We start from the raw sequence: 13,124 nt of genomic DNA, 5'->3' as shown, positions 1-13,124 counted from the left end.
ACGGGGCCTCGGATGAGTCCCTTATTGTTATTTTTCGTCACAACCTCCTCGTGCCAGGAGTGGGTAATTTACGTGCCTTCTGCCTTCCTTGGATGTGGTAGCCGTTTCTCAGGCTCCCTCTCCGGAATCGAACCCTGATTTCCCGTTACCTGTTACAACCATGGTAGGCGCAGAACCTACCATCGACGGTTGATAAGACAGACATTTGAAAGATACGTTGCGGCTAGGAGGACCGTGCGATCAGCCCAAAGGTATTCACAGTTACCAAGGCAAACGGACCGGACGAGCCGACCAATTGATTTTGATCTAATAAAAGCATTCCTTCCACTTCTGGTCAGGACTATGTTTACATGTATTAGCTCTAGAATTACCACAGTTATCCAAGTAAAGTGATACGATGTAAGGAACCTTAACTCATTTAATAAGCAATTCGTGCTTTCACCTTAATTCGGCTTGCACCGAGACATGCATGGTTTCATCTTTGAGACAAGCACATGACTACTGGCAGGATCAACCAGGAAGCTGGCTGGGTCGAGAGCCGGAACCGTACGTCATAGCCCGCCACCGATGAGTGTGGCCTGTGGGATACAGACTTCACAGACTAGCTTTTCTCCTTGGGCCAGCCGAGTGGCTGTCAACTAAAATTTCTTAGGCCGCCGAACACAGGCTCTGACCTGGCTTGCGGACCTTCCATAGAGAATGGGTCCCTTCACCATCCATCGTCACATCTCCGCCTGGTCCGCTGCCGAGGCCGGCAGGACCGTACGACACAACATTCTCACGCCCGATTAAGGGCCAGCGGTTACCAACAATACCGAGCACCGCATATGAGCATGAACACTGTCTTTTTAGTAACCTGTTCCTTAGAATGTGCATTCATTTTTGCAATCATTTTCTGTCCTGATAAATATTTCAGTCTCTTTGTCACGGTTGTCACATTTGTATAAGTTACGCCTTTGCATGAACCTGTGTGTGAATGGACAACAGTAGTAATAAACTTTCAACGAATTAGGTCATATTCAGTTTGTAATAACTGAAGGCATCTGTTTTCAGTTTCGACTCAGGTTCGTCAGTCTGCCGAAACTAACTGTGAGTAAATAAATTTATAAACTGTCTGAAAGAGAAAACAGTATTATATGTGAAAAAGAAAAAACTTAGTTAAATAATAGAATTAAACAAATGGTTCATGTTAGTGGGTTACTGTAGTCACGTCATAGTTCATGAACCATGGGCAATGGCTGAGTGGCCTAGTAGAGTGGTCCTGAGAGTCGGGATACCAGTTGCTATGGAATGGGAGTGGGCATCTCGGACATATTCTGAGTCGTGGCCCTCCTTGTGCTCAGGCGGCTAGGACTATACAATTCACCGGTGGTCCATAACCCGTTAGAGGAGAGATCCTCACTTGGACTATGTGCAAGTAGGGCAGCATCCTGCTTCATTAATTTAGCGAGCTCAGAACATTTTAAGCAAGCCTCGGACCTATGGGAGTAATGGAGTCCCACTCCCATTTGACAGGCGAGGGACTCCTTGGAAACAGGTTGGCGAACGAAATGGAATTCGATGGGGAGCTATCAATATTAATGGGGCTTATGGAAGAAAGAAGGTAGAACTGGCTGAGTCAGCAAAGAGGATGCATCTGGATGTGCTTGGAGTAAGTGATATTCGGGTAAGGGGAGATAATGAGGAAGAGATAGGAGATTATAAAGTGTACTTGACGGGTGTTAGAAAGGGAAGGGCAGAGCCTGGGGTAGGGCTCTTTATCAGGAATACCATTGCATACAACATAGTTTCTGTTAGGCACGTAAATGAGCGAATGATTTGGGTAGATTTGTCAGTGGGAGGAATTAGGACAAGAATTGTGTCCGTGTATTCACCATGTGAGGGTGCAGATGAGGATGAAGTTGACAAGTTTTATGAAGCATTGAGTGACATCGTGGTCAGGGTCAACAGCAAGGATAGAATAGTGCTAATGAGTGATTTCAATGCGAGAGTTGGGAATAGAACTGAAGGATACGAAAGGGTGATTGGTAAATGTGGGGAAGATATGGAAGCTAATGCGAATGGGAAGCGTTTTTGGACTTCTGTGCTAGTATGGGTTTAGCAGTTACGAATACATTCTTCAAGCATAAGGCATTTCACCGCTACACATGGGAGGCTAGGGGTACCAGATCCATAATAGACTATGTCTTAACAGACTTTGAATTCAGGAAATCTGTTAGGAATGTACGAGTTTTTTGCAGATTTTTCGATGATACAGACCACTATCTGATCTGTAGTGAACTAAGTATCTCTAGGCCTAGGGTAGAGAAAGTGAAATCTGTCTGCAAACGAATAAGGGTAGAAAGTCTCCAGGACGAGGAAATTAGACAGAAGTACATGGATATGATTAGTAAGAAGTTTCGAACAGTAGACAGTAAGCAGGTTCAAGATATAGAAAGTGAATGGGTGGCATACAGGGATGCTGTAATAGAAACAGCAAGTGAATGCCTAGGAACAACTGTGTGTAAAGATGGGAAAAGGCGAACATCTTGGTGGAATGATGACGTGAGAGCAGCCTGTAAACGTAAAAAGAAGACTTATCAGAAATGGCTCCAAACAAGGGCCACGGTACGTAGATGAAAGAAACAGAGCGAAACAAGTAGTTGTTGAATCCAAAAAGAAGTCATGGGAAGATTTTGGTAATAATCTGGAAAGGCTAGGTCAAGCAGCAGGGAAACCTTTCTGGACAGTAATAAAGAATCTTAGAAAGGGAGGGAAAAAGGAAATGAACAGTGTTTTGAGTAATTCAGGTGAACTCATAATAGATCCCAGGGAATCACTGGAGAGGTGGTGTTGCAAACAGCCAAGCTCATGGGGAGGAGGAAAATGATGTTAGTGAAATTATGACCGGGCGAGTTGGCCATGCGTGTAGAGGCGCGCGGCTGTGAGCTTGCATCCGGGAGATAGTAGGTTCGAATCCCACTATCGGCAGCCCTGAAAATGGTTTTCCGTGGTTTCCCATTTTCACACCAGGCAAATGCTGGGGCTGTACCTTAATTAAGGCCACGGCCGCTTCCTTCCAACTCCTAGGCCTTTCCTATCCCATCGTCGCCATAAGACCTATCTGTGTCGGTGCGACGTAAAGCCCCTAGCAAAAAAAAAAGTGAAATTATGCCTGAGGAAGTGGAAAGGATAGTAAATAAACTCCATTGTCGTAAGGCAGCAGGAATAGATGAAATTAGACCTGAAATGGTGAAGTATAGTGGGAAGGCAGGGATGAAATGGCTTCATAGAGTAGTCACATTAGCGTGGAGTGTTGGTAAGGTACCTTCAGATTGGACAAAAGCAGTAATTGCACCTAGATAAGCAAGGGAACAGGAAGGATTGCAACAACTATCGCGAGGTATCTCATTGATTAGTATACCAGGCAAAGTATTCACTGGCATCCTGGAAGGGAGGGTGCAATCAGTCATTGAGAGGAAGTTGGATGAAAACCAGTGTGGTTTCAGACCACAGAGAGGCTGTCAGGATCAGATTTTCAGTATGCGCCAGGTAATTGAAAAATGCTGCGAGAGGAATAGGCAGTTGTGTTTATGTTTCGTAGATCTAGAGAAAGCATATGACAGGGTACCGAGGGAAAAGATATTCGCCATACTGGGGGACTATGGAATTAAAGGTAGATTATTAAAATCAATCAAAGGCATTTATGTTGACAATTGGGCTTCAGTGAGAATTGATGGTAGAATGAGTTCTTGGTTCAGGGTACTTACAGGAGTTAGACAAGGCTGTAATCTTTCACCTTTGCTGTTCATAGTTTACATGGATCATCTGCTGAAAGGTATAAAATGGCAGGGAGGTATTCAGTTAGGTGGAAATGTAGTAAGCAGTTTGGCCTATGCTGACAACTTGGTCTTAATGACAGACTGTGCCGAAAGCCTGCAGTCTAATATCTTGGAACTTGAAAATAGGTGCAATGAGTATGGTATGAAAATTAGCCTCTCGAAGACTAAATTGATGTCAGTAGGTAAGAAATTCAACAGAATTGAATGTCAGATTGGTGATACAAAGCTAGAACAGGTCGATAATTTCAAGTATTTAGGTTGTGTGTTCTCCCAGGATGGTAATATAGCAAGTGAGATTGAATCAAGGTGTAGTAAAGCTAATGCAGTGAGCTCGCAGTTGCGATCAGCAGTATTCTGTAAGAAGGAAGTCAGCTCCCAGACGAAACTATCTTTACATCGGTCTGTTTTCAGACCAACTTTGCTTTACGGGAGCGAAAGCTGGATGGACTCAGGATATCTTATTCATAAGTTAGAAGTAACAGACATGAAAGTAGCAAGAATGATTGCTGGTACAAACAGGTGGGAACAATGGCAGGAGGGTACTTGGAATGAGGAGATAAAGGCTAATTTAGGAATGAACTCGATGGATGAAGGTGTACGCATAAACCGGCTTCGGTGGTGGGGTCATGTGAGGCGAGTGGAGGAGGATAGGTTACCTAGGAGAATAATGGACTCTGTTATGGAGGGTAAGAGAAGTAGAGGGAGACTAAGACGACAATGGTTAGACTCAGTTTCTAACGATTTAAAGATAAGAGGTATAGAACTAAATGAGGCCACAACGCTAGTTGCAAATCGAGGATTGTGGCGACGTTTAGTAAATTCTCAGAGGCTTGCAGACTGAACGCTGAAAGGCATAATAGTCTATAATGATGATGTATGTATGTATGTATGTATTTATTTGTCCAACCCTTGTCCCGTTTCTCTACGGGGAGATGAATCTGTCGTACCCTTCCTGATGTCAACCTAATCAGAGGAGTTAGTGGGTTGAAATGAATGACGTGATATATGATAGTAGGAACGAGGAGTGTGAAACCCTGTGCTGGCATGTAGCCTACTCCTGTCGAATAGCACCAAGGGGTCTTCTCACGGCATAACATCCCCATCCGACAGACGAATCACCATCTATATTGTCATTGCCTTACTTCATACGAACAGTCCAGGGAAGTTTAAGAATTTAATCCACCTCTCCTACCCTGCTGCCTAACATTCTTATGGTAATATTTTTCACCAGTGGGAATCAAACTGGCCCACCATTGCATCAAGCCGTAACGATCATGGCCTGTGGTCCTATTAACCAGTATGTACGAAACAGCTTGCTTGTATATATTGCAGCATACTTTATAGTAGATTTGTCTCTGTGCTTGTTTTCAGTTGGAGAAAGCCAAGATGAATCCTCTGTACCCGTACCTGATGCCCAAGTCATATCAGAACCTCGACATCATCCGTCCAGTCACCAATGTCCCTTTGCGGGTGGTTGACTGTCAGGTAAGTGGACTTGTTACTCACACACATACAAATGAATAAATTCAGAAAATTGTAACATATTCTTACGTTAACATTTTTCAGTTTACTTCACTGCTTTTTTATGAAAATGGGAAAATAATGTTGCTTAATATTAATTGAACAGAGATTTCCGTGGACTAATATTTGTTTTTAAGTTTAAATAGAGACTATGGTGCTGGAACATACCTAACTTGCATAATTGACAGATCATCTGGATACACAGGAACTAAGTCAAAAATGAAAATTTTTCACCAGTTATCACTTTCCTTGGTTACACAAGTGGATGATAATGGAAAGGAATTTCCTGACATATACACTACTTTCTGTGCATCTGTTTTTCATCAGTGTGTGGGCTGGAAGGGCAAACCAATGATGAGTGCGTCACTTGGCAACAACTTTGATCACCACTTTTATTTGATCAAATGTCTATTTTGTTAATGACAAATTAAATAAACTTAAATAATTCACAGTTAGAAACATCGGAATAATCTTGAACAGGGATTTTCAGTCATAACATTATTGTCATAGCTTGTGCAGGCAGTGGACATAACATAGACTTTCGTTTCAAGGGTTTTGAAATGCATTTCACTTCAGAATTTCAGAATATCCCTTGGAATATGCTCAAACTAAGTGAACATCTTCAACCTTTGTTCTGTAACTGTCTCAATTTTCACAAAAATGTAGGATAGTCATTTGTGCAGATGTTAGATCATCATTATCATTTTTTGTATATTGAAAATATTACAGATGTTGTATACTGTAAGTGTGGGCAGTTCTCTTTTCTCAGGCATTTTCTAAATTTATTTTATCCTGAATTAGGTTTTGACAGGCTGAAGAGCGTAACAGATACAGTTAAATGTGGAATGTTATTGTAGTTTTCAATCAGTGAACTGATTAGTATTTATAAATTAATAATGTTACACTTGGAAAATGCTTGCTTTGTTCCTTTGTTTTTCCCTTCTTTTCTATCTTACTCTTCCTTTTGTTCATAGGTACTTGTTACATTATTTCATATACCGTTTTTATGCAAATAATCCCCGCAGGAAGGCTCGTTTTGAAAAAATGAAATGAACTAAAATTCCTTCCATTGAAAGAGGAACATAGGCATAAACAAACATTTCATATCACTCCGCAAGGTCCACATTGTCTTTATGCAAATATGAACGTGTAAATTTATGGATATAGCTGCTTTGCCAGAACATACTTGAGAAATACTTTATCGCTGCTATAAAATATATTTGCCATGAAAATTATCAAGTAGTCCTAGGTATTTCATTAATCTGAACTTACATAGGCTCGATTCCCTGTAGATGTTAGTTCTGTGATATGGTAAAACCTCGTTAATTCGAAGTCATTGGGACGCAAAAGTCAGACTTCGAATTACGTGATTTTGCCAACTCGTACTTCAGAAATGCCAACCCTTGCCGTGTCAAAAAATATTCTAAGATCTGTTACTGCATGCAATTGATATTGATTCACAGTTTAAACCTTTCAAATGCAATGGAAAAGAACTATTTCCAAAATATATCTAACAAGGTGCATTTACAATATTCAAATAATGCACTTGGATAACTCACTGACAAACATAACTTCATGCAACAAAAGAAAAAAAAGAAAAAAATATTCAAAGACAACAAGTCTAAGTTGGCTCGCCTGTGCAAGTACTTTATTAAATGCATTACTGTACTGTATGTGTTTTTAGATGCTTTGTATTTGCATGGAAAGTACCCGATGCCTGTAAAACATCGTGCCTTATCAAACTTTCCTATGACGAGGAGAGGAAGTCTTTCGCTTCCGTCTGCATTACAACACAGTACAGCGACCCCATCTCCTTTTAAAAAGTCTGTTTGGGCTAGGCATTAAAAAAAAAATGCAGTTTCATTGGCATTGACAATATCGTTCGTTGCATACAAATCGATTATAATTATGAGCCACGCTTTTTCGCCAGCTGTCAGCATCGCCAAAGAGAATCACCATTGTTCGTGGATTCTGCCTCTTCGCGCACTGCCTGTTACATGATACTGTGGCGTTCCTTGAAACGCTGAATGCAAAAGAATTACGATTTCACTCAAAGTTAGCAGCTATGACACAAACTGTCAACACACCGAAGTGAATGAAAGTGCGGAAAACTACCCCTGCACGTTATGGAAGACACATTCTATCTTGACACAAAGACATTTTGAATTTAAATTACTGTGTGAAATACTATTTTCTAAATGTAAAGGCAGTTTTAAATCAAAAGTCTGAATTGTTTTCCGTTTAAATATGACATACGTGGGCAATTTTCCTCCATCTGCGGTTACACAAAGCATAACTATGCACCCAATATCGAAAAGTAGGTGAGCCAGGAGCGTGTTGCTAACAATGATGCAAATAAAACCCGCACCCCAATTTTGTGCCTCAATTTTTTTTTAATATGCGGATATTATTCATGTAAATACGGTAATACATTCTTTCTTTGTATAATTGGATTTAAAATCTTCAGAGGGTAATATTGAAATTAAATATGTTTATTAGTGTTATATTTGAGTTGTAAATAGACTGGGTCCATCGTTCTGTGCGAACAGGTAGTTCGTAGCATCAGCCAGTGGTCGGGAGGCTTCCTGGACAGGGAAACCTTCGAGGAGGGGATCCATGAAGCTTATCTGGACGTCATAGCTCGCGCCCAACACTACATTTACCTTGAGAACCAGTTCTTCATCTCGCCTGCACGGCAGAACTCGACGGTGCGCAACCAGATCGGGGAGTCGCTGTTTGAGAGGATCATGCGTGCCCATAGGTGAGTTACGATCAACAGTTTTGTTAGACAGCACACGTATTCCGTCACTGATCATCTTGGTAGAATTGTCGTACAAGTAATGGAAAGGAACGAACAAGTACAAATAAAGTCATATGTAGAAAGACAGGCACAACACCATGACAGGTTAAGTCAGATAGGGAGAGAGGTGGGGGAATGAGAAAGGGACACATATAATAGGAAGAATAAGAAAACTACTAATATCATAAAAGCGACTGTAATACTGCCACAATTACACATACATTTTTGAAAGTTAATTTCAAGGGTGAATTATTAGATTCCTTCGAAATAAGAACGGGAGTACGACAGAGGGATGGGCTCCCACCATTGTTGTTCAACTGCATGCCTGAGAAAGTATTTAGAGGATAGAAGAAAAATATAAAGAGTGGAATTAGACTGGGTTGCAACAAGAACCACCTTAAAATCAATTGTATTGCTTCTGCAGATGATACGGCCTTGTTTGCTGAAACAGTGGAGGATACAAGGGAGCAAATCCTTGAACTAGAGAAACAAGCAGCTAAAATAGCTCCTTAGAAAAAACCAACATCATGACACACAATAAACACCCACATAAATATCAAGAACAAGCAAATGAAGTAGTAAAATAAATATCTTGGAGAATGGATTATTTGGAATGCTGTGGAGTCCAGAACATTATGAAACGGAGATTTAACCAGAAGCACTATATGCGGCAGAATTTCATGAATTTCAAAGGCCAGATGGAGCTAAAAGAAAGGAAAATTTTAAGGAGGATCATAGGACCAAAATTTTAGGATAACAAGATAATATACATCAAGAATGAAACACTTTGCAAGAAAATTGAAAAACTCTCTGATACTATGCCAAAAAGGATAAATTTTTACGTTCATCTTCTCAGAATGAACTCTAATAGATTAACCAAACAAATCTTTGAATAAGAAAACCCAACTGGTTTAAAGACACTGAAAAAGACCTAGAAGAATTAAATTTACAGAAAATTCATTATTCGATCAAACAGCTAAAGACTAAAATATAAGGTTCGAAGACAAATCTACATATCACGGAAGACAAGAGAAAACGGGGATCAGAAAGAATGAAGGAATACTAGACACTAAGGAAAAACAACACACAGAGAAATGATTGATTCGACATACCTTAGAGAGGGTGAAACAAAAGGAGGAGGAGGACAAACACAATGGCAGGTCAGTGTGGGAGGAGGGAGCAACAGAAATAAGAGACGGGAACAAACATAAAACGACAAGGACAATTTCTACTTCTACAAATAGATGAGCTTTCTCCTCATCATTCTTCTACATCTACCTCTTCTCAGCCCCTGACGAGGTCATTTCTGCTTCTCAGTTTTATTAGCAGGGCACGATTCGTCACTTATTGAGGAGCCATCTTGACAGATCCTCAGTCCTGATGTGAAATTATAGGATAAGAAGGAAAGGGAAAAGGGAAGAAAGGAAAAGATCAAGACGATACGGATGGTAAATGACTAGGAACACCGAAAAGCAACCCAACAGGTCAATACACTTTCCACACTACGCTGGAGAGTGTAGGTACGAAGATGTAGAGATCGTGACGAATTAAGTAGGTTATACTGAGACAGGAGTACATAATAGTTTGAATACAATGACAGGTTGTGACGTGCAACATATAGGTGGAATCAATTTAACACTGTGACATGCGGATCACTCAATTAAAAATACTACAACATTAACACACTAGCATGCAGAAAATAAGAATTAAAGATAACTTAGTGGCTAGGTAAATAATAAGCCACGAACCTACTACGCTGGCGTAGCAGGGCGAGAGGTGATACTCCCACGTGGCGCATCCTCGGTGGCGGATAGGAGGGTCCTAACCGGCTTGCTAGCGAACTTGAGGGAAATAAAATACCTCTCGCGGACCAAACACACACTCCCCCTGTGGGTGAGGGATGCAGACGAATAATTCACGCACGGTATCCCCTCCCTGTCGTAAGAGGTGACTAAATGGGGCGACCGAGGGATGATCCAATTAGAACATTTACTTGTGCATACTACCACTATGTTAGGTACGCAATAGGTTTGTGGTTAGTAACGACAGCGTGTGAATCAGGAGGTGGGTCCTACAGTACCTGTGATTCGAACTCCTTTATGAGAGACACCATGGTTCTGCCTTACCTATGCTCAGTTCCCACTATGTGAGGACTTCCACGGGATGGTACGACTCCCTGTGGTTAGTCCACTTATATGAGAAACGCCATAGGTTTGCGTTGCCTGCAAATAGTGCCGCAGTGTGCGAAACACCATAGGTCTGTGTTACATGTGCGCATTACACTACCTGTGAATAGTACCATAATGTGTGGAATACCACGAGTCTCCGCTACTTTTTATTAGTACCGCAACATTACACATAGCATGGTTCTATTTTCCTAGCGATAAATACTATTATGAGGGGCCGATGACCTGGATTTTGGACCCGATTCGACTATAAGCATAATCAATTCAGCATTGTGCTATAGAAGCAGTCCCTTGGTCAGTAATACTATTGTTTTGTGCCAGCTTCTGCGCATGTGAGGCACTGTGGATCGGATCCACTGATCGTTTTAAATTCATATCCGTCCATCCATTCATTCTTCGCCCTCATGCTTTGAATTCTGGTCAGTGGAGGATTTTGGACTTCTAAGTTATCACTTCATTTCGTCTCATTTCGTACCATTAGGGGCCGATGACCTTGATGATAGGCCCCTTTAAACAACAAACATCAATCAATAATAATAAGATACCCAGTACTGGGTTCAGGTTAGGTTAAGAATAACACACAGTACAGTTACACCCACAACACAAATTCCACAATGATGTCACCAATTCCAAGGGAATTAAAACAGTAAATATTAACTCAACATGCAAGAACAACAAAACTTACCTCAAGCGGTAAATGAGTGGAGAGCGAGCTAGGAGTGGATCATGCAAGGTGACCTCTGTATCAGTACCAGCTTACCAAATTTAGAGTTTTAATACCAACATTTCTCTCAAAGGATAACACAGTTTTCGGAAACACAAATTTAATAAAGGAATATAAAGGTTACAAGGATGAATGATCTGCATTGTTTTTTAAGGATAATGGGTAAGAAAAGGAACAAGTAATTAGTAAAATTAACAGAGAAATTAAGAGAGAAATGAAACCAGTACCTTAGTACGGTGAAAATACCTTAATGTATCACAGAAGCAGAAAATTGTACAAGGAAAGCAAAGGCGAAATTCGCGAAACTAATTAAAGAAATGCGAAGTTAAAACAAGGTCTGAACATATAGTCATTAACACATCAAGGCCAATATAATCCAATGAAGTGAACACTCCTAAATTCAATATTTTGTATTAAATTCAAAATTGGCAGAATCCCAAGGACACAGAAGGTCAACCAGAGAGGTGATATCTAAAATGAGAATAGTAACTATCTGCATCAAACATCAGGCCGAAGTTCGCAGGAAGGAGAAGACGCTCCTTAATTCAATATTTGCATAAATAGAAGGTACAAGTTACAATAGACATTATCGCAGATAATCCAGAACAAGTCTTGGATTAAATCAGTAATAATTAAACATCAGTCCAGAATATGCAGGGCAGATCTCAAGTGAAATCGGGACCAACGTGTCACAGCACCAAATCAAATCAGGCCCAGTTTTTTTTTTTACAACAAAAACATCACACAGTAGTCACCACGACGACCCGAAAAATAATGACATGTGGCCAAAACATGAGACAAATCACTGCAAATAAGATGGTTTCATTTTTCTCCTTTCATACCCGTACTTCATTACAATAAATAATAACCACTTTCAAGGTTAGCTTACCAAACAGATGGGTATAATACGTGAAACCCCTTCAGTATTTAAAATCAAGATGAAATAATTCAATCTAAGAAATCGGCCTAAAGTTTCCCATTAAACATGATATAATACGAATAGTTTCTGACATAAGGAGAATTTAAAACAGCATAATTAAGGATACAGAATTATTAATGGAAAAGTACAAGTTTAAATGCCTCCTAAACGGAAGAACGTACAGTAAATTACTGACCATGGTAAATACTTAAATCCACAAACCAGAAGAAAAATGAGTTTTAGAAAAAAGGCAAGTAATGAAATGAAGAAATGGACACAACTTACAATATGATGTATACTAACCGGAATGCCGGAATTAGAAGGGAGGTTGGAGGAGGATGCAGATCAAATGATAAAATTTACATACCCAATGGATAAATAGCAGGTAAAATAAATAAATCATTAACAAAATCCCCACCCAAAAAGGGGGTGGAAACCAGGATAAACCCCGGAAAAATAAGGAGCACTACATCACACGTTTGTCTCGTAGAAAGATCAGTCAATAACTGCCAACATGGCTACCCCCCAACACTCACGAAGGCCATCCGCATCCGCTTAGTCATACCAAGAAAGGGAGGAGATAGACCAATTATGTGCAGAGCACGTTACAGGACTACACGGACAAACAATCCATACAGTTCTGTTTACATATTGAGAGGGACTTGTTTCAAGAAATTCAAATGTTAAAATATCCTCACAAGGTTAGTATGGGACAAATACAACAGCACCGAAGAACATGTTCAGGTAGATGATGGACTCTCTCATCAGTTCCAGTTCTTAACCCTGACAAGCTCATTTAGTCAGAACAGGTACCAATGCTCGTTGAAGGGTCATCTTGACTGATCTCCAATCTTGATGTCAGAAGTGTAGGATAAGATGAAAGCCTGATAAACGTAGGAAAAGGGAAGAAACAGAGAGAGAGATGTAAAAGTTCATTAATTTTGTTTGTAACTTGTGCATTCCTAGAATCTTAGCTACTACTGCCAACACAACTGAGGTATTTAGCAATTGAGCAGAAATGGCAAAGCCACTGTAGCTCAGTTTGGTAAAGTGAGGGCGAAGGAAACAACACCAGAGGACGTAAACAAGTGGCAGGATCTCCACTGACAAGGGGTTGCCGATTTCCTTCAAACTTTCAGAGGTTGTTCTCATC

At 40.4% G+C, this 13,124-nt stretch overlaps 1 protein-coding gene across 3 annotated transcripts in view; it reads left to right on the top strand.

The window, feature by feature from the left end:
- Pld (Phospholipase D) overlaps positions 1–13,124 on the top strand; it is a 229,745-nt gene that overhangs the window by 149,698 nt on the left and 66,923 nt on the right. For all 3 annotated transcript variants that reach the window (XM_068229897.1, XM_067156356.2, XM_067156357.2), the window contains exons 16-17: positions 5,193–5,306; positions 7,892–8,103. In XM_068229897.1, the coding sequence (XP_068085998.1) occupies positions 5,193–5,306; positions 7,892–8,103 (326 nt within the window). The remainder of the gene's footprint in view (positions 1–5,192; positions 5,307–7,891; positions 8,104–13,124) is intronic.

Source organism: Anabrus simplex, chromosome 12 (genome assembly GCF_040414725.1).
Source record: "Anabrus simplex isolate iqAnaSimp1 chromosome 12, ASM4041472v1, whole genome shotgun sequence".
Classification (NCBI taxonomy): Eukaryota; Metazoa; Arthropoda; class Insecta; order Orthoptera; family Tettigoniidae; genus Anabrus; species Anabrus simplex.
This window is presented reverse-complemented; position numbering and strand designations above follow the sequence as displayed.